The sequence below is a fragment of the Rissa tridactyla genome, chromosome 6, assembly GCF_028500815.1.
Source record: "Rissa tridactyla isolate bRisTri1 chromosome 6, bRisTri1.patW.cur.20221130, whole genome shotgun sequence".
In the NCBI taxonomy this organism is placed as follows: Eukaryota; Metazoa; Chordata; class Aves; order Charadriiformes; family Laridae; genus Rissa; species Rissa tridactyla.
In genome coordinates, this window is record NC_071471.1 from 2,350,130 (window position 1) to 2,376,272 (window position 26,143).

A 26,143-nucleotide genomic window follows, 5' to 3' on the forward strand; every position below is an offset into this window, starting at 1 on the left:
CACATTGGGTACAGACAGGATGCAGAACCAACTTGTAACAGTACAGATCACTACAAGGAATTTGTTCTGCTCGCTTCTAATTCACGCAGACAAAGCAGCCTAAGTTAGCACAAGTCTCAGCATTAACAGCAAAGGGCACTTCTGCAACTTTCTGCAAGATGGGTACATCTACATGTTTTCTCTGAAGAGACACCTCACAGCTTACGCTCAAGTACCCCACTTCATAAAGATGTGAGATATCCATATAGTTTTGCTCTAGTCATTATTATACACTTTTAATTTTTAAATTAAAAAATTAAATTATTTTTTTTATACACTTAAAATTTTTCTTTTAACAATAGTGGAACTTTGAAAAAAAGAAAACCCCATGAAGATTATGGATAGCTTTTGTTGAAGTTGAAAGGTATTTTGGCCGTAAAATGCTATTTAAATCTCATTCTATTTCTGAGAAAAGGGGCAAAATCACGTGCAATTCAACTGTCCTTGTTGCAACTATAACAGTCCCTGAACTTGGGGTTTGGGTTCTTCCTTCCCTTCCCCGCATTTGTGAAGTTACTACTCTCACAGATGCAGAGGCAAACAGTAAGGACAAAATGGATTCCCTGAATTATAGGGTATATAAAACTTTAGTTTAGAAACAGTACGAGCATGATAATCATGACCGAACAACAGAATCAAAAATGTTGCAAACTCAAGTGAGCTGCTTCAAGTTCTCTTGAGAATCTCAACTGTGCCTTGTAGTTAAAGAATCCAGCAAACAGGAGCTTACAGAAAATTATAAACCGCCCACGATGAGATGCTGTGGTGGAAGAGACCTTGTACCTTCAATAAAATCCACTTGAACTTGCAGTAGGAAGGATTTTGGTTCCATCTCTAATGATCTAAAGGAACTCCATCCACTGACACCAAACCGACAGAAGGATTATCCCAAATATCTGGCACAAGCTACAAAAAAAGGGAGGTTCTTGCTTCTTACAATGCAGAATTCTTTCTTTCAATGGCTGCTTCAGACTCCAATGGGCCTATACAAAGTTGTACCTCAACATCCAATTTTCTGTCTTACACAGTTATAAAAGTTTCCAGTTCCTGAAGCTTCCGCATTCATTCTCTGCCTCCTTACCTCCAGAAAATGGCTGATGAAAGAATCAAGGATATCTGCCCAGAGACTAATTATTGCTATGGCCACAAGAATCAGCTTTAGCAGTCTGTGCTAGTACACCAACTTTGGGAACCTTACAATAGCTGTAGATAAAGACTGGTTAAGAAGAGCAGAAAATGCAAACTGACAATGTAGACTGCCTTTAGCGGAGTAGATGCCTGTACTCACTTGGTGCTGATCAGTATCACACAGAATGATGTGCTCAGGAGGGGACACTCTTGCCAACTTCAGCTCTACCAGAGCCCTCATGAATTTAACTCAGTAAAAAGGGCAATAATTTATCAGATTTACACCACAGAAAAATTTGACTAGAACTGTATACACACTTCCTGATAACACCTATTTTTGGTCAACAGAACACTTGACATATGTTGTAGCCCATCCTTTTTGGAACAGGGCTGCTGCCAGCCTTCCTGTAAAACACATGGACAACACGGATACTAAACACTAGAAATGCATTTGCCAACAATTATGCCCCTGCTTTGAACTACAGGCACTTCCTTGAGCTCACTTGGTTTCTGACGTGGAAGTTTATGCTTTGAAGGCAAAGAGCCTCCTACCTTAAGAAAAGTAATATTGATGTGGAATATGAAACTGAAGATTTGTCAGATCTCCTCAGACCACGGATAGCATGAAGGACCCAATTTGTTTTTTTTGTTTGTTGGGTTTTGGGGTGGGGCCATGAAAACCTAGAAGATAGTAACAACTTCCACAACCACCTCAGTAAGTGTCAGTACAAATTATAGTTACTACCTCGTCTTCTAACTATTTTTCATAAAAGAAGGGCTAGAAAACACAGGTTAGAAAGAAACAAGGACTGAACTTTGCAGGGTAAACCCTAGGATTACTTCTTTCCACCCCCTAGGATTTATTTTTATACACATGTATATGTGCACACACATAAACGTACACACACATAAATACCCTAGGACTGTATATTCAGGGTTATAAAATGCTGTTTATAAACACACACTTGCACACTCCCTACTATCACCCAGCAATCTTTCTTGAAGAAAGGCTCACAGACTAATCTACAGGTTGGTGTTGGCAGAGTTTAGTAACAATTTTCACATCAAAAGCTGACACATTTTTAGGATCTCCTCCTAGCAACTGGAAGGGAAACAGGAAAGAGTCTGCAGCTCCCAGAATATTTTAAATTAGCCCTGGAATCTCCCAGGTAATCCAGGGTGTTATCAGTCTGAACGCTGAACAACAGGTATTCATTTGTACTTTACCATCCCATGGATTACCTTTGACTTGCCACTACAAGTCCCTACTAGTGCTGCTGTGTTTATACACTAAATGACGAGGGCCTCGTGGATATTTTTTTCTCCAGATTTACTTACAAATTTGCACTCTTTTCCACTACAAAATCACCATCAGGATACTTCTATTTCTATCTGGTTGAGAACACCGATCAGCATTCCTCGGAATAGACATATAGAGAGCTGCTTATTTAATGGAAGTACTTTGGTATTTTCCATCTTTTTCTGCTTTAGTGTAAGAGTATCAGGACTCTGACACCGATTATTAATTAAATTTGGCTGTCACATCTATGTGCATTCCTAAAGACACCAAAATCGTAAAGGACTGTGTAGCTGACGAGCGATTGAAGAAGGTAGTTCATGGAGACTGTGAACAGAAGAGTGAGCCTTATAGAACTACACCTTTCTAATGAAATCTACTTCCTCTTAATGTCAAACCAAACAAAAATCAACACCAAAAGCACAAAACCGAAATAGTAATCTAATACTCAAATGATTATTTTTTTAATAAAATACTTACTTGTTTTCAAATACAACTGTGAGGGAGTCCTCATGAACATCTTTGATAAATCCCTAAAACAAAAAATGTTTTTGCATAAGAATGCATGTGAAATCAAAACAAGGCAGCAATTTCAAAACAGTCTGAAACGAAGCTGAACACCAGACCACCACTAATACTATGGTTCCAATTTAGGAAAGTTCCAAGACATGATCCCACCGTTTGCATGAGGTTGGTGATACTCTCAGTTTCATTCTAAGAAATACAATGCACAGGGATTGTTTCAAATGACTGCTCAAATCAGACCAGCACGTTTACAACCAAAAACTCGCTATCAGAGTTTATTATTTTATCTACAGGTGTGCGCAACTGTTTTACAGGAATAAAATGAGAGAGATTCAGCCCCAGGGCAACCAGTACAACTCACGATACAAGGTCAAATAGCTGCATGTGGCACTGTTTGCTTCAGAGGTGTTCTTCTCAACCCAAAACTGAATCCCAAACAACTGTCCTTCAGAACAGTATGACACCAAGTTTGGATAAAATTTGGCAATACAGGTTGCCACAGGCTGCCACATAGCAAACTGCGGACTGCATGAGGCCAAACGTCTATAGCACCTCACAGGAAAACAAAGAGAATTCGACATTTCATGGGGTTTTGTGTCACACTATGATGATACCAGGAACAACTGAGGGGAAATCCCATTTCCCTTTCTTTCTTTTGAAAAACGAAAGGCTTTAGGGGGCACTGTATATGTCAAAAACCTGATAGATACAGTTGTACTCAAGTATCCATGCAGAAACTGAGTTACATCTCTCGGTTAAGGCAGGCAGGCTTGTTGCAAAAAACGCAGATAAAGGCACAAGAAAGCTCTTTCACTCTGCTCCTGCTTTTGCTATAGCCTGGTATTTGCCCAAGCAGAGGAGGTCAAGGAGGAACCTGCAGTTTTAAGGGAGTAAGAGAGTTGCATAGCTATGTTAAGAGAAGTTCCAGGAAATCTGCTGAATGGATTATATCCACTTAAGAAAGTGCCAGCGGAGGAGGTCCAAGAACGTATCAACTGCGAGCAACCAGCCCACAGAGGTATTATGTGTCAGCTCAGGCACAGATGAATTTTGACACAGGAGATCCCTCAACGTAACGACGGTCAGCAAAGGAGCCCATACTGACCACTGGTCGCAAAGGGCCTACATAATCAAATCTCCTTTTACCTGAACTTGTACTCAGGTGATGCTGGGAAGGCATTGGCTCAAAACCTGCTTTTCTGCCCCCTGACCTTCACTCAAAACCATGTGCCAGCAACACAGAAGACTGGTTCTAGCAGAAAGCATACTGATAATCCTGAACAAAGCAGATCACCAGAAATGACAGAAATCTCCTCACTGAACCACCTAGTGTGTTCCTAATAAAATAAATCCTTCCAAAGGCTGTCCTGCCACCACAAGGAAGGGAAGGCAAATCTCTTTCTTTGACTGAACGGTTGGCAAGAAAATACTCCTGTAATCAGGCACTTTCAGTTTTGAGGAAGTTTCTGGACAGGAATACTGAAGTTATGTCTGTTTAAAACTAGAAAGAGCACACAAAATTTTACTGCCTGAAGTATGTGTTAGCTAACAACAAAGGTAAAGCAGAAATTTTACTATATTTGTGCTACCAATGTCCCCTTTAAACATGTCCCAACATGGAGAGGAATTACCACAGCATAAACTACAGGAAATAAAAGTCGTTCTACTATGGTTCATTCAAACTCTATCCAGGGACAAAACACCCAAGTCACAGCACTTCGCACTGAGTTCCTGCAGTTCAACATTCTGCCAAATGAAAACCTACCAACAGAAAGCAGTACTTACAGACAGAGACTCAACTCCCTACTACAGACAGCCATTCATCTGCATTCCAGGAGTCTATGATTCAGTATTAAGTCTTAGCCTCATTATGCTGCTTTATTTCATGGCTGAACCTTACCTCTTATTTATGTTATTACGTGCTCTCACAGTACTCAACAAGGCAGGGGAGAATATGTATTTCATTCCTTAGTTCAGGCTACAGTAGCTAAAAATTTATTCTGCAGTTCTGAATTCAGTTATCTTTCCTTTGTTAAAAAACGGAACTTCAGAATCAAGAGAGATTCAAAATCAGGTACCATAAAACACCTGGAAAACATTCAGAACATAACGCTCTGCAGAGCTTCGAAAATCCTGAGTCCACTGACTAGCTGCAGGTTTCATTAATAAGACAAAAGAAGTGGAAAAAAGGAATCCCAACAGCATTGACTTCCCGGGGTCTCACACAATTAGTCCATTATTAGGTGAAGTCTGGCTTTCCGTGTAACAGTACAGACAGGTTCAATATTCACAACCGATTTTCAAGCTAACGTCCAGCTGAAGAAAGGGAAAGCTGAAGTGGAACAATAATGCAGAGATATGACTAGCAGCAGACTAACAGCTGACACTGCACAAACCTCAGCTGCAGAAACAGAAACATTGAACACTTTTTAATAAAATCGAAAGTACAAGTTCTGACCCAGAACCTGTACATTTTACAGCACCGTGTGGGTTTCGGGAACTCCCCCACACAAGGAAGTCTTTCAGTCCAAAGCACGCACACTGCTCCTCCTATACAGAGAACATAATGCAGACTCATGGCTCGCAGACATGGATGCAGGAACTTGCTCAGGATTATCTGAACAGCATTTTCAGTTGGCATTCTCAAACTCTTTCACTCCACAGTATTTAGATAAGGGAAACATTAAAAATCAAATATAACATTTATCAGGTATGCACTCCAGGTCACAAATGGACATACGTAAAGCACTAAATACAATTACATAATTATTTAAATAATTATATTGTCATGAGGCCTGAAAGAAGTCTGACCAGAGTCTAGCTGTACAAACACAAGACTAATAGTGGAGGACTAACGTAATAGTCAAAAATCCCAAATATAATTCTTCCGACTATTATCAATTTCTCCACAGCTGTGGGGAAGAAATCACATTTACAGTAACTGATGCACAGCAGTCTATGAGGTATTACAGACTGTATGCTTCACTTGTAACACAACTAGAAATGATCAGAATTCAATATAGGTTTTAAATAGTTTTATAAGAAATTATTCCATTACTGACAAGAAACATGCCAAAAGTAGCATTAAAATATTTGCTGAAAGTAAAAACTCCTGCAAACCACTTTCCTACCTACAACCCTGACCTTTACTACAAACATTATCAGCTGTCACTTACAACTCCAAGATAAAAACAGAGAAACAGTTTTCATACGTGTCAGGATGAGATTCGGTGTAATTTTTAAAGAAAGCCTAAACATTTTTGGTTTTTTTTTTTTTTTAAAAAAAAGGATTTACAAAAAACCTCTGACAACTCATTTTGCAATACAATGCAGATTATTTTTTTTTTTTACATTAAAAGTTATATCAAATCCTATAAATTCACAAGGATTTCTTCAGAAAGGGCGTGATGAACAGAAAACAGAAAAGTAAATAATCCTGGTTTTCAACTAGGATTTTTGAAGGAGTTCTTTATCGGTGAGGTAACCTATATAAATAGATTTGTACTCTAAGCTTGCACTAGTCATGTCTGATACTGTATCAAAGACATTTTCTACTAAATTAAGTAATGACGCATCATCTTAACTTCTGCTCAGATGAACAAGGTACTCCATTATTGATATTTAATTTAGCAGTGTTGCCCAAGATAGACAATGCCAATATTTAAGTTTGGAATGCTCTATGTTCCTTACACATCATTCCATGTATCCCCATTCCAAACACAGCTGATGAGGCAGAGCTAACAACAGACCACCAAACGCATCACTGATAAAAATACTGGCATCAAAACCACACACTGATGAATTGTGTTATCCGCAAGTAAGCTTACCCTTCACGTTTGCGTGTGTTCTACACCACATACAAAACTGCAGAGGGCAGGAAGGAAAGAAAAATTGATGTGACTTCATCTCGCCAGCCCTCTAATGTGGAGTGCGCAGATATCAGTGTCAGTCACTCAGTTTACGCCATGAGCTGGATCTCTGTAAGCCCATGTATGCCCTGCTCAGGAGGCAGGCAGCAGCCTATACTGTACTACAGCTATTAATGTCCTGCTGGCTCCCCAGGCACTTGGGGACAGACCTGTCTCTGCCACTCACTTGGCCGAAGCCAGGCTCCCAGCGCTAGCACCTGTAAATCGTGGGGTAATACTGCTAGGGCTCTTGCCTAGGTTTGGGATCAGAGATCCCGCAAATCTAACACAGGGCCACACTGTGTTAAGTGTGAACAAAGGGACAGGAAATTACGAACGGATCATTTGCCACCAAAATCCCTACAGTTGAGACTTCTTCATCTCACAACACACACACTCTCTTTCCCTTTTACCTGGGTTTTGCTCATGGATTTAGGATTAGGATCTGCTGATAACATAAACGGATCAAGACTTACTGAAGTGCCCTTACAGTGAACTGTATGTCTCTGTATATATACACACATTTTTATTTTTCTTAAATCCAGCTCCAGGCAAAGTCACAAAATCTGTGTAACTCAGATGTAATCCAAGTTCCCTCTTCATTCTACTTTCTTAACTTTATCTGACCCCCAAGCAGGACAGTCCAATCTAAAAATGAGGTGCAGTTAGTTCAGCTCCAAACTTTCTTTCCAGGGATACCCACTGTGCTGGCTTTTGCGTCACACATACCTGCGCACTAAGAACTATACTAATATCACCTTACTCACCAGTGAGCAAATTTCAAACAGTAAACGCTTCGGCATCTGGTACCAGGACTGATTCTGAATCAGCGATATAAAGGTCGAGAAGCCTATATCCAATTACCAATCCTTTCACTCCTTTCAGAAGCAAGAACCGTTAGTATTTTTAACTAACATTCAGATACAACTGCTTCATGTAACAAATACATGAAAGACTGAATTATTACTAAGGGATGCACCCAATGCTGACCCTCCAAGAAAAAAAAAAAAAAAAATCCAAAGCAAACACAGGAAACTTACAAATAATCAAATCGCTGGATGAAATAGACTGAACTCCATAAAGTATTATTTTCATTAGAAGTGATCAACTGCTTATACAAGCAAGCGATAAAAGAAAGCAGATGTAGCTTGCCACAAATGTTACAAGCAGGCATCAGGTAAGAAAAATCCTGAACTATTATAGCAACCACAGTTTAATCTATGACATTACTGCTTATTTCCATTCACAATCATAATTATCATATGTAAATTCAAGGGTCCTTATGACAGTTATACGAGAACTTCAGCACTGAATCCCCTGGTTTAGGCTTGTTCGTGAAAGCCCAAATGAGTCACACTACTGCTTTCTTCATTCGCATACTCCCAAAGGGCGACACGTCTGAAAAGACACCTTCCACCGATTATGTACAAGAGCAGTCAATAACCACTGCCCGTGGCCATCTCCCTTCTATCAGCCTAAAGGGGTCAGCAAATGGCTGTCAACAGCAGTAACAACTACAGATACTTCTTGCACCAGCCTACACAACTTTCAAGAGATCGGTAATAACTTCAAAACATCTGAAATTTCCCACCCATTCGGACCAGATGTAATAAATACATGCTGACCACTATAAGACACTTGAGATCCTTAAAGAAAAGAAGTCACTCCAGTTACCATGTTTCCTGGTGTGGTAATTGGGTACAAACAGCTGTGTAAGCTATATGCTTAGTGAGTTTCCTATTTTAATAACTGCCAAGCTAACGACCATTCAGAAGAACTCATGGAGTTGTTTTCAAAGCCACTAATTAAAAAAATCTAAGAAAAATTAAAAAGTCATTATATTTTTTTATTGATGCATAAACTTTTTCTCACTCAGAATTGCTCATCATGCTTTCACACTGTACACATGGAGGAATGTTGTGTACTTCGTAATTTTTTCCCTTACTAATATTTTGGCTACTCTCTACCTTGAGGCCCACCCCAACTCCTGCTACCAGTGCTTTGGTCAGTCCTGCTGCCACAACAGCTGCACCTCTTGAAAGAGAAACAGACCAAGAAGGAAGCACTTTTGAACCTGTAAATTAAAGGCTGAGTTTCATCCTAATTCACGTTGTTATCCACTTCATGCCTTTGCATAATCTAAACAGCTATTACTCTAGAACACAAAGAGCGCAAGGGCATGCGACACACCAGTTGATTTTTCAGCACATGTAAGTCCCTGCCACAAATAACGCAATGGATCTTTCAGTTATTCAGATGCCACTGAAAGATTCAGGTAGAAGCAGTTATCTGGAGTTCAATTCATGTACCTTGGTCTCATTTTACTGTAAGGCCCAACCTATTTCATGTACGCTGACATCTGAACTCATGAACAACATGCAGGACCAGGGCTCTAGTTTGCATACAAGTGCAAGTATGCAGGGCGAGGAAGATACTGGATAAGACGGAAGCTTTCGTCTTGTTCTTGCCAAGAGCTGCACAGACACCCTTCAACAGGGGCAACGGGCAGGAACTGAAACACAGGAGTTTCTGTATGAACATCAGGAAACTCTTCTTTTTAATGTGAGGGTGACTGAGCACAGGCACAAGGTTGCCCAGGGTGGTTGTGGAGTCTTCATCCTCAGAGATATTCAAAAGCCATCTGGACATGGTCCTGGGCAACTAACTGGCTCTAGGTGGCCCTGCTTGAGCAGGGATGTGGACCAGATGACCTCCCCCAGCCTCAAACACCTGTGATTCTGTGAATTACTTAGTGATCTTAATGACACTCAGCATCCTGAAAACACTGCACTCGGGCCAAGATGAGTCTAGGAGTATTCAACTTTCATTCTCTCCCTTAGAGCCCGAAGAAATCCAAACATTTTTGGCCATTTCACATGAAAGTCTACTCTAACATCCCAAAGGTAAAAACCAACCCGCAATCTAGCGCTCACCTAGAAAGCATCAACTGCTCTGCTCTCAGGAAGTCCTCACCACACCCCTAATACATGCAAACCCTTAACTAGTAGGGTTCATCAACCCTGTCCACTCTCCTCCCTGTTCCACAACACAAGCCTCATCGTTTTTCAGAAGACCGTGACCACTTTGAGCCCCACCAGTGCCATCTGTTCTCTAAAGACAATGGGTGCTCAATATTATGATATATGCAAAGTCTCCTCCGCTGCAGGGAGTGGCTGAACACTGGCTCTGCTGTATCCTGGTTGAGAACCTGGGATAAATTACAAGATAAATCCTGTCCTGTTCTGCAGATTTCATTGCTTATTTAAAGAAAAAAAAAAAGGCATAAATTAGTATGGAGGTTTATAAATAAAAGGTTAAATTTAGATCATAGTATTTTTGTAAATGACAGAGCGTGAAAAATTACCTTGTCTACCATAACCACAGTTACTGTCCATTGATTTATGCATCATAAAAAACATTTTAACTTTTCATGTATTTTAATAAAGAACATCATTTTCCTTACTAATTTATAGCAACCATTGTGTACACATAAATACACATACAAAGAATTCCCTGTTCAAATTGAATTTTACTAACATGAAGAACAACTATTAGAGGAGCAAAAGAACCTACAGAGTATCATTTACCATGGTCGTATCTCTAATAACTACTAAAAAAAACATTATAATGCTCCACCAGATTTAATTACTACGTTTGTTCTACTACAACTAAGTTGCAGATGATATTAACAACTCATTAAAAATAATTCTGTCATGTAATTGTTTACATAATTATTTTGGTTTTTAACTCTGCTGGTATAGCAGGATCCGTCTCATCTTTACTGGGAGGTACGCTGCGCTAATGAGTCCGAGTTCAGAGACTTGAAACCTCAAATTTCATCCCATCTTACAAATTCTGCTTTTCTCTTCAGAAAATTTTTTGCCACCTTCTATACAGTGACACGAGGCTTAGACAAGATGAGCCTATTCTCATTATCTTACGAGTGCTATTATCAGCATCCAAAATAGGATACTTTTTAATGAAGACTGACACACCTCCCTCCTTTACTTTAAAAACTTTAAAGGAAAGTTACTAGTAGTATTATGTAGTTCCAAAATGCATGCCTAACCTCTGCCTACCTCAACAGTAAGATTCACAAAATGGAGTCACTGACACACACATTTCACTGCATATGGCTCACAAGAATAATCTTTTGGAATTGTGTTTCAGTTTCGTTTACTCAGTTTTGCATTTTGGGAAGGTTCTGCCATGTTTTTCCCCCTCCACATTAACAGTGGATTATTCTCAGTTGGAGCTTTGGTCTCTATGGGTCCACTCACTCTAATCTGACTTCATCTACTACGAAGATGCCGTCACTGGATTTAATCCCCATTTCATTGGTCTGAAAGCCAATAATTCCATTTTTAAGTAAAACTTCTGCTTTTGTTAGCAACTGTTCACAAGCTTGACAATTCTCACTGACTACGGAGATGTCATCATTGCATATTTTAAATCAGGCTCATTATAATAAATTCTGTGTACACAGATCCCTTCAGTCCAAGAATTCAGTCCACCTCCCAATACTCCCATTAGTCTCACATTCCTCTTAGGCAGAAGAAACAACTAATCCATGAAGTTGTCCAAGATCACAAGGCAGAAAATGGAAAGCTAGGAGGAGCGTCTCTAGATTCTGGGCTTCCTCATGGGCAGGGAAAAAGACAGGAAAAAAATAAATAATCAGTTCTATTTAGGAGTATCTGGTTCTAAATGCAAACGATTCTGATGTGGGTTTATGTTGTGGTATTTCAAGTACAACTAAAAGTGTGGCTGATTTACAAAATTTATTATCCACCAATTTTGGTAAAAATTTAAGAGGTTTACACAGCAAGGGCATATAACTTACCCCATCAAATTCTTTCCTCATAGAGTATCTCCTATTTGTCTCTTTTAATAGACAGCCAGTTGAAAAAAACTAATTCCTGAAGTCAGCTGGTTACAATCCTTTAAACACCAACTGCCTTTACATACTGTACAATTACCACATGACTTCCAAGCCAAATCCACAGCTGCACACAGGAAATTCACGGGGGGAAAAAAAAAAGAAAGGACACCCCCCCACCCCCCCAGTGTAATATCGCATGTGGCATGTGCAATACCAGACTGTGTGTACGGTCAGGCACAATAGCTGAAGAGAGTCCTGAGATTAAATGCCCCCAGAACAGAGCTATGCTGCGTGCTCACAATACCGGCCGGAATCAGCCCTCCTGGAAAGGAAGACAGAAGGCTCTTGCCATAAAAAGAGCTGGGATTCTTAAACATCTGAAGCCAGGCTTAAGGGAAAATGACTGACGGGCAACAGCTGAGAGTATTTTGCATTGATCCTGTAACATCCTGACATTCCTGGGAGGGTGATGGTGAAGAAAGCTTTCTGATGACATAAATAAACTCGAAATGCTTAAAGAATTATTTTAAACATTTTAAAATTATTATTTTCGGCTGAGTTCACCACATCCCACCCAAAGCCCCTACTTCTTCCAGAATAGCCCCCCCCCCCCCCCCCCCATCAGGCCTATTTCCTCCCCCCCACTTCCCAAACGAAGCCCAGGCAAACCCTGCGCTGCGCATCCGCTCTCCCCGGCCTTCCCGGCGCTCGCTCTCTCCCTCACACCGACCTCGCTGGAGAGGAGCCCTCCTCCGCCCGCCTCCTCACCGCCTTCCGCGGCCACCGCCGCCCCGCTGCATGCCCGCCGCCCCCCCGGGCCGCCTCCCCTCACGCACCCCCCAGCCCGCCGCAGCCCCCCCCCCCCCGCCCCCGCCGCCACCACACCCAGACACCTTCCCCCCTCACCGCCCCCTCCTCCGCGGCCCGGTGCAGGGCCTACCCCCCCACACACACCACCGCCGCCGCCGCCGCCACCAGCTGCGGAAACTGCCCCCCCGCCGCCCCCTCCCTGCGCCGGTACCTTGTAGAAGGCCCCGTTAGAGCCGCGCACTTCCACCGTCAGCTCCTCCATGTTGAGAGCGCAAAGGACGCCGGGACGTGCTTCTAGAAACTGTCACCACGGGGGGGAGCGCTGCCGGGTCCCCCCTCCCCTTCCCCCGCCGCCCGCGCCGCCGCTGCCCCGCCCCGCCCCGCCTCGCCTCGCCTCGCACTGCCGCGCGCGGTGGGTCTGCCCACGCCGCGGGCGCGGGGAGGGGGGGGGCCGCGGCGGCGGAGCGGGGCGTTCCCTGCGGGAAGGGTAGCGGCCTCCACCATCCTCCCCCGCTGCGGCGCGCGGGAGTGGGAGCGGCCCGGCGCGGGGCTGAGGGGGGCGCGCGGCGCCCGCCTTGAGGCGCAGGTGGTCCGGCCGCCCCGGCCCTGCGGGAGCGGCCGCCCCGGGGTAATGAAGGCCGCAGTCAGCGCTGCAGGGAAAATGCGGTGTTTTGTTTGTTGTTGTCGTTTTTTTAATTTATTAATTGGATAACGATTCAAAAGGCCGGGCCTTAGGGGACACTTTCCGCTCCCGAGCCGCCTCAGGCGGCCTGGCTGCCCGCCCGGTGCAATCAAGATGGAGCCGGTGCACCCTTGGCTCGGCTGCCTTTGTCCCTCCCGGGGCCCCGGCCTGGCCCTGGGGGCGGGGAGCGCCCTCGCGTCCGCGCTGCGCCCCACACCGAGTGGCCACCCCCGCCCGCAACCGTTCCGGGCGCGGGGGAGGCGTCTCGGGGCCCCGGCGTGGAGTGGGGAGGTGCCCGGTTGCAGGCTGCGTCCGTCCTTCCTCCGTGTGCTGGTGCAGAGAAAAAATAATGACTGTGCTATTCGGTGGCCCTCACAACACAATCAGAGCTGAATTTTCCTATGAGCTCAATGCTCACGTAAGCTTAGTCATGCAGAGCTTGATGAAAGGCCTGTATCTTTGCCAAACACATATATTTTTTTGCAATAGCTTTAAATATCAACCATACTTTCAAATGTCCTTTCTGCTGATCTTTCGTGTTAGATGTCGGGCCCCAAATGGAACAGGAGCACGTGATGGTATCTTACCCATCAAATGTTGCCATTTTTAGTTTCTCCATGTTAATCTCCCACCGTAGCTTTTTTGGCCTGTTTTACCTGTCAGAGGAGTGTGGATTTCAGGTGACAGAGGCCTGAAAGTTTAGCAAAAGCCGGCCGCTGGGTTAAGGCGGCTCAAACGTGCCACAGCTGAAGGAGCGAGGGGGACCATCCCCAGCAGCTCGGCCCGCCTGCTGCTGGCTGGCCTCACGCGTGCCAGATGGCCAGCGCACCATGCCTTGGCCATTTATGCACATTTGTCTTGTGCAGGGAGTAATTTGAGGGGCTGGGGATGGGCTGGGAGGGTCCTGTTGAGAAAGAACTGAAGATCATAAGGGGAGCTGGAGTTCCAGGCGCTGTGGACTGTAATGCCTTGAGTCATTGTGGTGAAGCATGAAGGGAAATGAGACACAAATTAATTGGGAAAAAAAACCCAATAGGCTCTGGTTGTTCCAGAGAACACCATGTTTTTTCCACTGAATAACTCATGTCTTTGTTTGACTATGAGGTAGTGTTTAGAAAAAAAATGCAATTATGTGATCTCTTCTTTTCCCATGCTGTGTGCATGAATATTCTTATTCTTGCATCATATTTATTCCACAGGAATGTTGGAGGGTACCTTTTACTATAAATATTGTTTAAATCTTCAGAAATGACCCACAATTTCTTCTGTCAATGGTGCCTAAGCCACGCAGGGGTAAGAGAGCCCTTCATGCAAAATGGTAGGTGCCCCCTTTCCTATTGGCAGGGGGCACTCAGGGCTTTCCAGGATAAAGTATGAAACCTGATAAAATGAAGTAAACAGTTGTGCTACAAAAATTCTACGTCAGAAGGTTTCATTGCCCCAAGACTGAACACCCTGAGGTTCATTTATTCGGCTTCCAAGACACAAACTCTCGATGTCAACTGCTAAAAAAGGGTGTTCAGGGTTTAAAAAGGCAAAACCAAGCTATGCATAAGCAAAAGAGGACACAGATAAAAACAAAAAATACTTCAGAACTGTGTAAGGTGCCTGGGTGTCCACATTTACAAAACGGGGGACGATTCTGGTCAATAATGATAACGAGAATTGGCTTGAGCCAATCTGCGTCTGAATTTGCTTGATAAAATTTGTTTTTCTGGAAGTGCGCACATGACAGTTAAAGTGCCAGGGTTGTTTAGAGATTAATATTGGGGCGGATTGCTATACCTATGGGAAAACGGGGGTAGAAGAGGGTTGTTGTTATTAGGGTGTGGGCCATAATAGTTTGCAGCACATCAGCCAGACTGGCAAGGCTGAATCTGTTCTAAGTTTGGCTTTCACTTAATGTAAATTAGAACTACTAAATTAAATTACTTCAAGTATTTACTGAAATAAGAAAAGGGATGATCTTTACCCCGCTTCGGGAACTCAAGACTGTTCCTCTGATAGTAGCTGGTTACAACTTTTTTTCACAAGACTACATAAAGTGATTATTTTTTACTTTTCGGTTTGCAGCGCAGGAGGAAAAGCAAGTGTGACGATGCCAAAAGGACAGTAAGCAAGAAATACCGGGATTCTGTAGCCTTGGGGTGCCTGGCTGGAAAGCAGAAAAAGGGTTTGCAAGTGAGCAAAATCAAGGGTGAAGGATTAAACGCTGAAGGGTTAGGATTGTTGTCTTCAAATATATCAAGGCACACAGAGGGGGTGACAATCAATGAGAGACTAAGGCTATAAAAGGCAGAAAACAAGACTAGCAAAAAGACTCCCAAATAGGTATAGGCTGACCATTAATAAATTTAGTCTGGAAATTAGAGTTAAAGTGGGAGGTTAAGAAAGTTTCTGAAGAGGCATTCAAAATGAAATAATGAAAGTTAATAAAGCCTGCCTACTTTTAGGATGGAAAAAACATTTATGATGGTGATATATCATGAGGAATATAAACCATACTTTCAAGATAGGAGACTTTGAAAGTATTGATTCCATCAAATTCCAACAAATAAACAACAAATCCCCACTCTTATCCTTCCAAATGCCATTGCCTAAAATATAGGAATGGAAAAAAAAAAAAAAAAAGAAAGGATTGAAAACGTAACTCACAGTATCATAGCAGAGTTTTAATATTTTGAAAGAATGATTTTTGGTCACAATCTGCAAGTAGCCAGGTAGGAGGGAAAAATTATAAAGGCCTCTTTAGATTCCTATCACCAGCAATTTTAAAATCAAGATTGGGTATTCTCTGGTTCATACAAAAAAAGAATTCATGGAAATCTTATCATCTGTGTAACTGAAGGTCAGAATGGAACTGTCATTCTGGGACCTTCTGTTAAAGACTCTCTTAAAAGTTCATCTTGCCCCAAACCTGACAAATTTTAGCCATTTTCAGGGAGTCAGGCAAGAGTGACACAACTATGAAATCAACAACCTAACTCCTCAGAGTAGTGATCTTTTTTTAACTAAGATTATATTTAGTTATGAAAAGATGCAGAAATTGATAGCCCTCTTAAACTACTAGTAGGCTGTTTACTTTTGAAAATTTTTTGTAGTTTTAAACTAATCAGTTACTTCTCTGCCAATTAACTTTAGATGCCTTTACTGATACCAAAACGAGGGGTATTCCAGTGTTTTCCAGAACATGTTCCCAGACGCATACTTTTCTTAGCACATTTGGTAAAAAATAATTACGCAAAAGTCAAAGTCAACTAAATTCAGACTTGGTGCCTTTACTTACAAATGCAGAGTGTAATAACCTGGGTCTTACATTCCATTCAGTGGACGGAAATGCTAACACTTAGCAACTTGTGCCATAAAAAAATAAAATAATGATAAAATATTAATCTATCTTCGCCTTTAAGTGGGTAAAAACCTTTTTGGTTCAGTTGCTCATTCTGAAATTTTGGCAGAAGGCTGATACCTATGAGAGACATCCACGCAGAGACTTCGACCCTTAGCAGCGGCTTGGGCGACTGGCGGCACTTAGACCCTCTGTAAATTACCGCACATCCCCAATCCTCAGTGGAGACGAGCAACACAGATGAATATTTGAAGGATATCACAAGGTAAGATCAGATTGGCCTCATGTCTTACCGAACAACAAAACATTACAACTCAGAAAAAGTCCTGGAGAAGTTCTTTTGAAAAATTACATGCTTCCCGGTGGGGAGGGTTTACTCATTTATGTGTATGGGGTTTTTGTTCCACGTATTCTACTTGGGTAGCAGAAGGAAGCGGGACATGTGAGACATGTAAAATCCAATAGACTTGTGCAAGTAGAGTGGGGCATCTAATATTCCGTGTCACAAAATTGGTATTAAGGCATATGGTCTGGATCCAGACCGTGCTGTTGGGCTGCCACTGGGTAAAGGGCCAGTGGTTTGTTGTAAAAACAGAAAGAAATCTCCTAAAGAAAAGCTTATGTTTTATTTTGTCCTTCATTGTGATTATTTGCACTATTTGAAGGTCAAGCTGAAGAAGAATCTCTCCCAATTTTCAGCATCCTTTTACAAATGCACTCCTGACCTTTACAAATGAATGAATATTTGTCTGGAGGTTCGCTGGGCTGCCTGTGCCATACCCGGATACATCTGCGAGTGCTGTAAGCAGACACCGCTTCTGAAAATAGGATCCACAAAAGGTGTTGCTAAGTGAGTGTATGTGAAAATACTTTTGTGCAGCGCAGTTTAAAACCCTCTGCCTGGTATGGAAATCAGAGAAAGAAGAAATCATAAGTGTTCCTATTATTGTAAATTAACTTTTGTAGTTATTTACACCTACCTTGAAAGGGAAATCTTTGGAGCTATTTTAGTTTTTGTATATTACAGCTGATAGCACTCACGTTAATCTCTCTGGGTCTAGACACAATGAACTTAAAATGTTCCACAGTAAAAGGGTTAAAATCCTCCAATGTTTAGAAGCATAAAAATTGTTAATAATCCACAGAATGCAGTAGGTGTTTACTATTATATTCTACTTCCTGTTACTGCAGTCTAAAAAAGAAAAAGCCACTGAGCTAATTAAATTACATAAGGAAGACGTTAAGAATCAATATTAAAGGAAAATTGGTTTTGACTACCGTCTGTATTTATGCTGAAGTAATGATGAGTAATACGATTCAGGTTTCATTTGTTCAAAGTCCACAAGATAATGTGCATGCTCAGCAGAAGAAAAATATACATCCAGGCAACAGACTACTATGTGAAAGTAATTTCACACCGAATGACAACATATAAAGCTTGTTTTTTCACAGTGGATGAACTTCTGGCTTGCTGTTGCTTGGCTGGCCTTCCTGGTTTTGTCAGTAACAGCACAGGAAAGTAAGCAAAATAAAACTCAAAGTTTGATGTCGTTCTAAGAGCAAAGCAAAGTGGCAGACAATGCTTGCTGTAAGCGCAGTGTTCGTTCTGGCACAATGCAAAGAAACTGCAAAATCATTTCACTGAAATTTTAATGAACTTAAATGAAGAACACTGCAGTTTAATGGACTTTATGCAATGGTCTGAAGCTCATCCTTTCGCGATACAGCTTTTCATGGGTTGGCTTGGTTTGGTTATTTTCATTAGCACTTTACATCTGCCTCTTTTGAATGCCAGTGTGGATGCAGCCGATCAAAAAGAACCCGGCTTGTGCTTGACTTTGTTCCAAGCCGGGAAGTGCAATGCACTGAGCAGCAGAGAGAGACCTGTGCGGCGGAGTGACGGCACGGTGACGTAATGGTGTGGACAGGCCTGTCACAGCATTAGCTTCAGACATCCAAGCCTAGAAGTTCTTATCTCCAAGTGTTAAGAGTTATATCCTTCCTATCACTGTTGTTACCCCACAAATCCAAATGAATCATTTCTGTCTTCTGAATGCTTTCAGTGGAAATCAGGAAAGAAAATATTATTTTTTTCTCTGTTGCTGATCTAATTTTGGCCCTTGTTTGATCCTCAGACAAATCTAGACCACCTTTGTCTTGACTTGACACCTGGGCCAACTTCTGGTGTCAGTGTCCTGGAAAGAGATATCTGCATTTCCAGTGTTGGACTGGACCAGAGCAGCGTTTCGGGTAATGTAGATTTATGTGATATGAGTTCCTAGCTGCTTCTTGCAAACAACAAAATGTGCACGTTTAATTCCTGGTTCTGAGTATGAGTATTTAATTTCTTAAAGTCAGGGCCTACTCTAAAAAAAAAGGCAATTGAGTCCTGAGCAAGATTTGCAAGAGGCAGTGGACAGTGGGCAAGTTGCTATCATAAATAAATGATCTGAGGTATAGGAACTTAGTGCCACAGGACACCAAAACCCAAATCATCAGCACTTAAACAAAGGTGTGCCTGGAGTAGCAGAGGGTCACACACCAATCCCAGTGAAGGAATGCAGTATGGAAGAGCGAGGAGGGAACTCACAGGTAGGAAGAAGTTAGCAATGCATCTGTGGGAAACTCTAAGCAAAAAGAAAAGTGAAAAGCTTATTTCTGTTCCTATAGGATTACCTGATGTAATCTAAAGCACAAAATAATTAATTTCAAGACAAGATTGCTTGTCAGCTCAAGGTACTCTGCTGTCGAGAGTCCCAAAAGCAGCTTTCTGTCTTGCCACGCTTTACTTTTTGAAGGCCCAATACAGCAAAAGACTTGGGCAGGTATTTTATTGGGTATCTGAATGGTAGGGACATAAGAATGACTTTAAATAGTTGGCTTAATCTGTGCTCTTCAAGAAAGGAAGGAGTTGAGGAGAAAGTTTTCTGCTAATTTGTTGGCAGAACAATAATTTAAAACATTCTGTATACACATATTTTCAGGTTTCTCTGAAAAATTCCCACCTGTAGAGTAACAGATTGATTTTCATATATATATATATATAAAAATTACGTATATTTGTTGTATATATCATTTTTATATATATAAAGAAACAGCAGATAAATAGAGTCTCAGTACCCTAGGGGCAAAGATAAACATTTCACAGATGAAGTGCTAAGAATGTTAATATATGTCAATGTCAGGATCTCAACACCAATTGTTCTCCCAAAATGGATCGTATTCAACTCCCTCAAAAAATCAGGGGAACCTTTTCTATTACTTTAGTCATAGGCACTGACTTTAAGAAATTAAATACTAATACTCAAAATAAGGGATTAATCATGCACATTTTGGTGTATCAAGACATAGCTAGTAATTGATACCACATAAATACACGTTACCTCAAACCCTGCTCTTCTGTTAGATACAACGAGGCAGTATGGAACAGAGAGTATTTCAGTGAAAAGAGTTACCAAGAAGTTAAAATATGTTTTGTGTGGCTTTTGTGATCGCTCTCTCAACTGACATGACCTTCTTCTTGTACATGTGTTCCTGTTGTATCACAAATACCATTGAAGAGGGTGGGATAAAATCTGGACTCTTGCCTTTTTCTTTTTTTCCATCTTTCTAAAAATACCGTTTTATTAATAGCATAGTATTTTCCCACATTGCCTATCCGTTGAGATGAAAAAGAGAGCTCACGAAGCTACTTTGGTGATAAAGTAGACAGTTCTGGTAAACACAACAAAACTGACCATCCTTTTGATCTAATCAGTAATGCTAATAACAGCTCTAGACAGTGGGGAAGAAGTGGCTAATTGTCAGAAACCAAATATATTAGAGCCATCAAAAGGAGGGGCCGAGGAGGATTAACGCAAACGGATGAAATATGCAAGGAACAAGGAGAAGACGAATGATAAAAAGAGAAAAGGCAAGAACAGCAGAAGAAAGAAAGGTTCAAAATTTAGGCTTTGTTGAAGAAAGAAAAGTTTGATGACTGAAAAAGACGTGGTAAGAGAGGAAGATAGAGAAAGTGGATGATAAATGAAAGGCATGAGAGAACCATTCTAGGGACTACATGAAAATACGTGATTGCCACCTTTGACATTCACGTGCTTTTTCTCACTAAGAAAGAATGGAAGAGGAGGTGGTGGAAGGCACCAACTACGTAAACCCATAAGTCTAATTCAGATGTAACATAACGTTCACTGGTATTTGGGAAATCCTGTTTCTTGCCGACTTCCTGCCAGAGCTGGAATTTGATTGCAGTCTGTCCTGGTTTGAGCGACACAGGACTAATTTCTAATGCCTGGAAAAACTGCACTTTTTGAAGACTCTAGTGTCTGAATTTGTGAAAATATGTACTTTGTAACCCACGCCAGTTCTGGTATGTGGGTTTCAAGGTCTCAGTGTTTCGAGCTCGCCAGGTGCAGGGATGAGGAGGAGCGAGACCCAGGCACTTGCCCCAAGCTGCCAACAGGATTATTTCATACCACGAATGGCACATTCAATAGAAATTAGAAAGTTTGCTGAGGAGTTCTCTCCCTCCCTTGCAGGCTGCCGTCCTGAGAACTCCTTGCCCCGCGCCAGAGTCCTGAGCCCTTCCCTTCCTCCCAAAGCCACAGCACTCGCAGTGTCCCACATTGGCTGTCCCTGCAGGGAGTGCACAGCTTCCTGCTGATGGAATGGGCTGAGTATAATCCTGGTATATTTTATATTGGTATCGGGATCAATATTGATTCTTAATATTATTAATGTTAATTATTTAGTCTTATTCTATTAAACCTGTTTATATTTCAACCCTCGGGTTTCCTTGTTTTTTCCAGTTCCCCTCCCTGGGTGGGGAGGCATCATTGGGTGAGAGAATAATTGTCTAAATGACGATAAATTGTTGCGGGTTCTTCAAACCGTAAGACAGTTCTTTTGCTGCCTGGGCTGCGTGAGCATGTCTGCACCACACAGCCCATGTTGTGTCATGTCCAGATCCTGGACCAAGCTCTGAATGAAGAGTATTTGCATGGGACATGTACCAGGGTGTTGTACCCAAGCCAAGATCCCCTGCCTGTCACTGGGTACTTGGCCTCGGTGGAACAACAAAGCAGCGTGGGCAAAGAGTTTCCTGTGCCCAAGGTAGCTTGTTCTGACATCCCTACACGTTAGCATATTGTGAAGTATAGGTGTAATTCTTTTTTTTTTTTTTGTTGAAGCCGTTTCATCTCCCAGAAATACTTCAGTGCTCACAAAGCTACAGAGCGTGTGTGAACAACAGTTTAGATTTTGACCCAGTGAATCCTTGCATACCAATAACAATCACAAATACAATGACTTTTGCTGTATAAAATGAAAGTATGCTTATCCAGATCAGTCTGCAGGACGGGAAACTTTGAAAAAATTCACAAGTTCCACTTTATGGAACCGTTTTGAACAGTGTTTAATTCACGTGACAAACGTTTGAAGAATTGAACACTTTTATCATTAAATAATATTTTATTTTAAATTAAAATATGTTTCTAAATGCATGACAATAAAGTCTGATGTCTTAGTTACCCATACTTGCTCCTCTGAGAAAATAAAGTCTCAAATACCCTAAATTCCACAGTCTGGAGCAATTTAGGTCTCCTTAGAGATCACAGTTTGAACTACAAATGCAATAAGGGCTGCATCCTGCTGTAACTGAAATCCTTCCTAAGTCTACTTCTGCTTTTCAATCTCTCTAATTTTTCATTAGATCAAGAGTCACACATTTTTGTTGGCAGTAAAGCAATTCCAATTTGAACTGCCTTCTGTCTTCAATAGGAATTTTCCCAAAGTACAGAAATAAAAATGTAAAACTTTGCTGTGTTTCATTACTTTCATTCTTTTGAACATTGCTTCTCTGAAAGCTCTGTGTGAAATTATTAGAAGACAGGTTTTGAAATGCTTGTGAAAGTAGATGCATATACGGGACTCAAAGGGCCTTATTTAAAAAAGAAATTTGCCAGTTACCCAGATCTCTGGTTGGTTATGCCCATTCAAGGATACAGAATCCATCATTCGTGTGATTATTTTTACATCTGAACTTTTTTTTATACTAGATAGACTTGAAACTTTCAGGGTCATTTGCCCAGCATGTAGTTGAATGTCCTGTGCTATAGATTCCAATTAGCAAGACCATGTTCAATGGTCCTACACCACCAATGCTGCCTAACTGCTTTCCACTTGGCTTTATATGTTTCTTCTTTGTTGCAGCTGCAACCAGGTCTATCTAGCCTTTGATAGAAAAATTTCAATTACCCCAGGGAGAAGCTTTTAGCTTTATTAAGCATTGAAGTCTACACATTTGTTCTTCTGTTGAAGAGCAGTTCAAAAGGAGAGTTTCTGAGGAAGTAATCTGATAAATTAGGATAAATCTTGTGGACTTTCACAGCTGATGTTTTTCCTGCAATCTGAGCCTAAGAATCTGCCAACTCAATGTACGGTTAAGTATTTCTTTAACACTTTTAGCCCCTGACAGATGTTTCTTACGCTTTACCAGTAAATGGCTCTTCAGTGTTTTTTGAGACTGCTGTGCTCTTGGCATAGAATGGCTGTCACAGGAGGCTGGGGAGCTGTGCTCTAGCATGAGAGATAGGGACAGAAGACTCTTCCCATCTGGTGGCTTTGTACTGGCCTCGGAGTAAACGAATGGTTTCCTTTCTTAGATGATGGGTGTCAACTCATCACTCCCTTGTTGCCAAGAGTAACCTCAGTTATCTGAGAAAAAGCAAGGACTGCCTACACCAGATCTCTAACCTGCCCCCGCTTTGTGTGATCGGCCTCTGAGGGAAGTGGCGTGGCCAAGTGACACGGAAAAAGCTAGCAATAACACTGCTGAGAGTCACATCTCTGTAGATAAAAAAATGAGCTTCTCTTCCTAATGCCGTCAATCTTGCATTTTACTTCATTGGTGGGTTCATTTAGGCAAGTATATAAGGCTGTCATTTATCCTTTTCAATGTTTGAAAATTCCACAAAAGTTTCACGACAGTGGTTTGAAATCGAATCTTTCATTATTGTCTCTATCTTGCAAATTAATTTATTACTGTATTTGAAGTCCTAAATGCCTCTTAAGAGAGCTGAATGTACAGTCTAACAATCTACCCATAAAGAGCAAACATGAGTTACACATTTAAAGAAGATAATCTTTCAGTTGTATGGAAATCCTGTCACTCTTGCTTTTCTGTTGAAGCTTCGTGTAATAAACCCTTTCTGTCTGTTTGCAGAAAAGTTTTGGTTCTCCCTCACTCATCCCTGTTCTGTGTGGCAGAGGAACATGGCGCATTAAATTGAGCCTGTGACGAGGACACACTAGATGAAATGAATATCCCCAAATTAGAAGCACACTAGAGTTCTTGGATAAAATATATTTTTCTATGAATCCTCAAGAGAGAGTGAGGAGGAAACAAATAGCCATGGAGAGAGTTCTCCAAAAGCACAAGCCCACCTAAGTCTGAAGCTCCAGCATGCCTTTCTTTGAACCACTATCGGTAACAGCCACCATCGGTTTCAAACACAGGTAGCAGAATTTACATGAGCAAATCTCATCTGGCTAAATACTGCCCTATAAATATACATATTATATTCTGTTATTAGCACACAAGCTTATATTGTCATAATACATCAAAATACTACAACTGGCGATTTTGAACGAATTATCGCTCTTCATTCCCATGCACCCATCATAAGGCCAATATGCCACCTACGTCTCTTACAAGACAAATACCTCCTCTAGTCTCCCTCTGGGCAGAGGCATTTCCCTCTTTCTCAGCAACTCAACTAACAACAAATACTCCCACTAAAACCAAAACAAATTGAAAAAAGAAAGAAAAGGAAATCCCCAAACTGTTTGCTCTCTCTTAGGAAAGCACTATTTCATGGTGCGATAAAAATATTAAGACAGAGGAAAAATAATTAAGATTACAGAAATTAATTCTGTATCAAAGTCCACAGAAGGACTCCTGTTGACATCAAAGCCTTGGCTTCTCTTTGATAATGAGATTACACATCATACTTGATTTTCTACGTGTTCTTCTCTGCAGAGTAGATGTAATGCCACTGTCTGCCAATGATTCTGCACAAAATTCAATCAGTTGAAAAGCAAAGGATATATCTTTTGTACCACTGCCTTTGGAAAACCTACAACCCAAGACCTGACACCATAACCTTAGAGCTGAAACTGTAGTTAGAGCTTGTGTTTCCAGTGTTTCATCATGTTGTGCATATATAATATTTTAGGCTTTCACTTCCAGTCAGTCAAGACCTCTGCCTTTAAAATTTCAACTTGTGTCATCGACCCAGCTTCTTTCAATACATTTGTATACATGGAATTACATGAAACTTGGTAAACAATTCTGTTGACAGGACAAAAAAGTGGAAAAATTGCTGTCCCACTCTTATCTGGTTGGGTCTGGAAAAAACAGCTGGAGTAAAATGCAGTTAGAAGACTGTAGGTAAGACGGAACATAAAGAAAGGGTTAACTTATTTATGAAAAAACCATATCTCTGCCTATCCCCTTATCAGAATATACGTAGTATCATAAACCAAATACCCAGTATTACTCTGATACTCTGCATCTTCTGAATAGTCTGGTAATGGAGCCTGCTGAGATTTTGACGTGTAGCCTGTTAAGAGAAGACTTGGTAAGCTGGAAGGGGTAGAGTCCTTTTGAAGCTCTGTTGTGCACAGGTGCCAAGTCGCTATTCCAAAGTTGAAGGTACGTGTTGCTGAATCAGTCATTGCTAATACTGACATTTAAAGCATCAAGAGAAAGTACTGGAGGAAAGTCTTGCAGGTGCCAGACAGAGAGACGTCTATATTAAGACTTATGCTGAATCGTTAATTTTTAGTTATCAGCAAAACCAAACTAAGAACCTGCGTGCTCAGCTGAGAACATTATTGGTGCAGCTTCTTCATGATTTACAGATAACAGTCGCTTTCAGTATGAAATGCAGAGATTTTTTTTTTCTCCTAGGTTTGAGCTCTTCAGTTCAAAACATACTGCTCAAACTTGGTTACTAAACAAGCAACAAAATTTTTGATGTTTCCATCAGTGTAAGATCTACTAAATTTTCTGGGATTTGGGGTGTCTCAGTGCTGCCTGTGTGCTTCAAGAGGAGAGGCTTTTTTAAAAAGCACTTACAATCCACTAAGTAGAAACCATAATGTTCATTAATACTGAACCCAGGCTACGAAGTTCAGCGGAACGTGCACTGAAGGAGATACAGTCAGGGTACATCTAACCTGTAGCTTGAGAAGGCCAACTTCATCGTCCATATGTGAAAACACTACAGTCCGTTGTCGTTTGGAGGCAGCTGTTATGCTGGAATTGTCACAGAAGATGTTCCCATCCTACCTCCAGCTTTTCCGCTTCTGTACCCAGACCTTCTGCCTCCTTTATTTTATGGACCTGTAATGAAAGATCCCGTCATAATCCTCTATACCGGGGAATGGTTTAGATTACCTGCACAGAACTCCTTCTCACTACATTAACTTCACATTCTATTAAGAAAAGATCTCTTTACTA

General features: G+C 41.4%; 1 protein-coding gene and 1 long non-coding RNA gene across 7 annotated transcripts in view; one reads left to right on the forward strand and one right to left on the reverse strand.

The window, feature by feature from the left end:
- Window positions 1-12,942, reverse strand: part of FXR1 (FMR1 autosomal homolog 1) — a 35,664-nt gene extending 22,722 nt beyond the window's left edge. For all 4 annotated transcript variants that reach the window (XM_054207474.1, XM_054207476.1, XM_054207473.1 and 1 more), the window contains exons 1-2: window positions 12,801-12,942; window positions 2,945-2,997 (exon numbers count right to left, since the gene is read on the reverse strand). In XM_054207474.1, the coding sequence (XP_054063449.1) occupies window positions 2,945-2,997; window positions 12,801-12,851 (104 nt within the window). In that variant the 5' untranslated portion in view covers window positions 12,852-12,942. The remainder of the gene's footprint in view (window positions 1-2,944; window positions 2,998-12,800) is intronic.
- A 2,010-nt stretch (window positions 12,943-14,952) lies between these two features.
- On the forward strand, window positions 14,953-26,108 carry LOC128910988 (uncharacterized). Of its 3 annotated transcripts, XR_008466960.1 has the most exons (5): window positions 14,954-15,452; window positions 16,730-16,885; window positions 17,286-18,870; window positions 21,159-21,307; window positions 21,586-26,108. It is a non-coding gene; the product is annotated as an uncharacterized LOC128910988 (long non-coding RNA). The 3 variants fall into 3 exon arrangements; XR_008466959.1 differs by lacking the exon at window positions 21,586-26,108 and having other exon boundaries at window positions 14,953-15,452; window positions 17,320-18,870; window positions 21,159-21,402; XR_008466958.1 differs by lacking the exon at window positions 21,586-26,108 and having other exon boundaries at window positions 14,955-15,452; window positions 21,159-21,402.
- The last annotated feature ends 35 nt before the right edge of the window (window positions 26,109-26,143 follow it).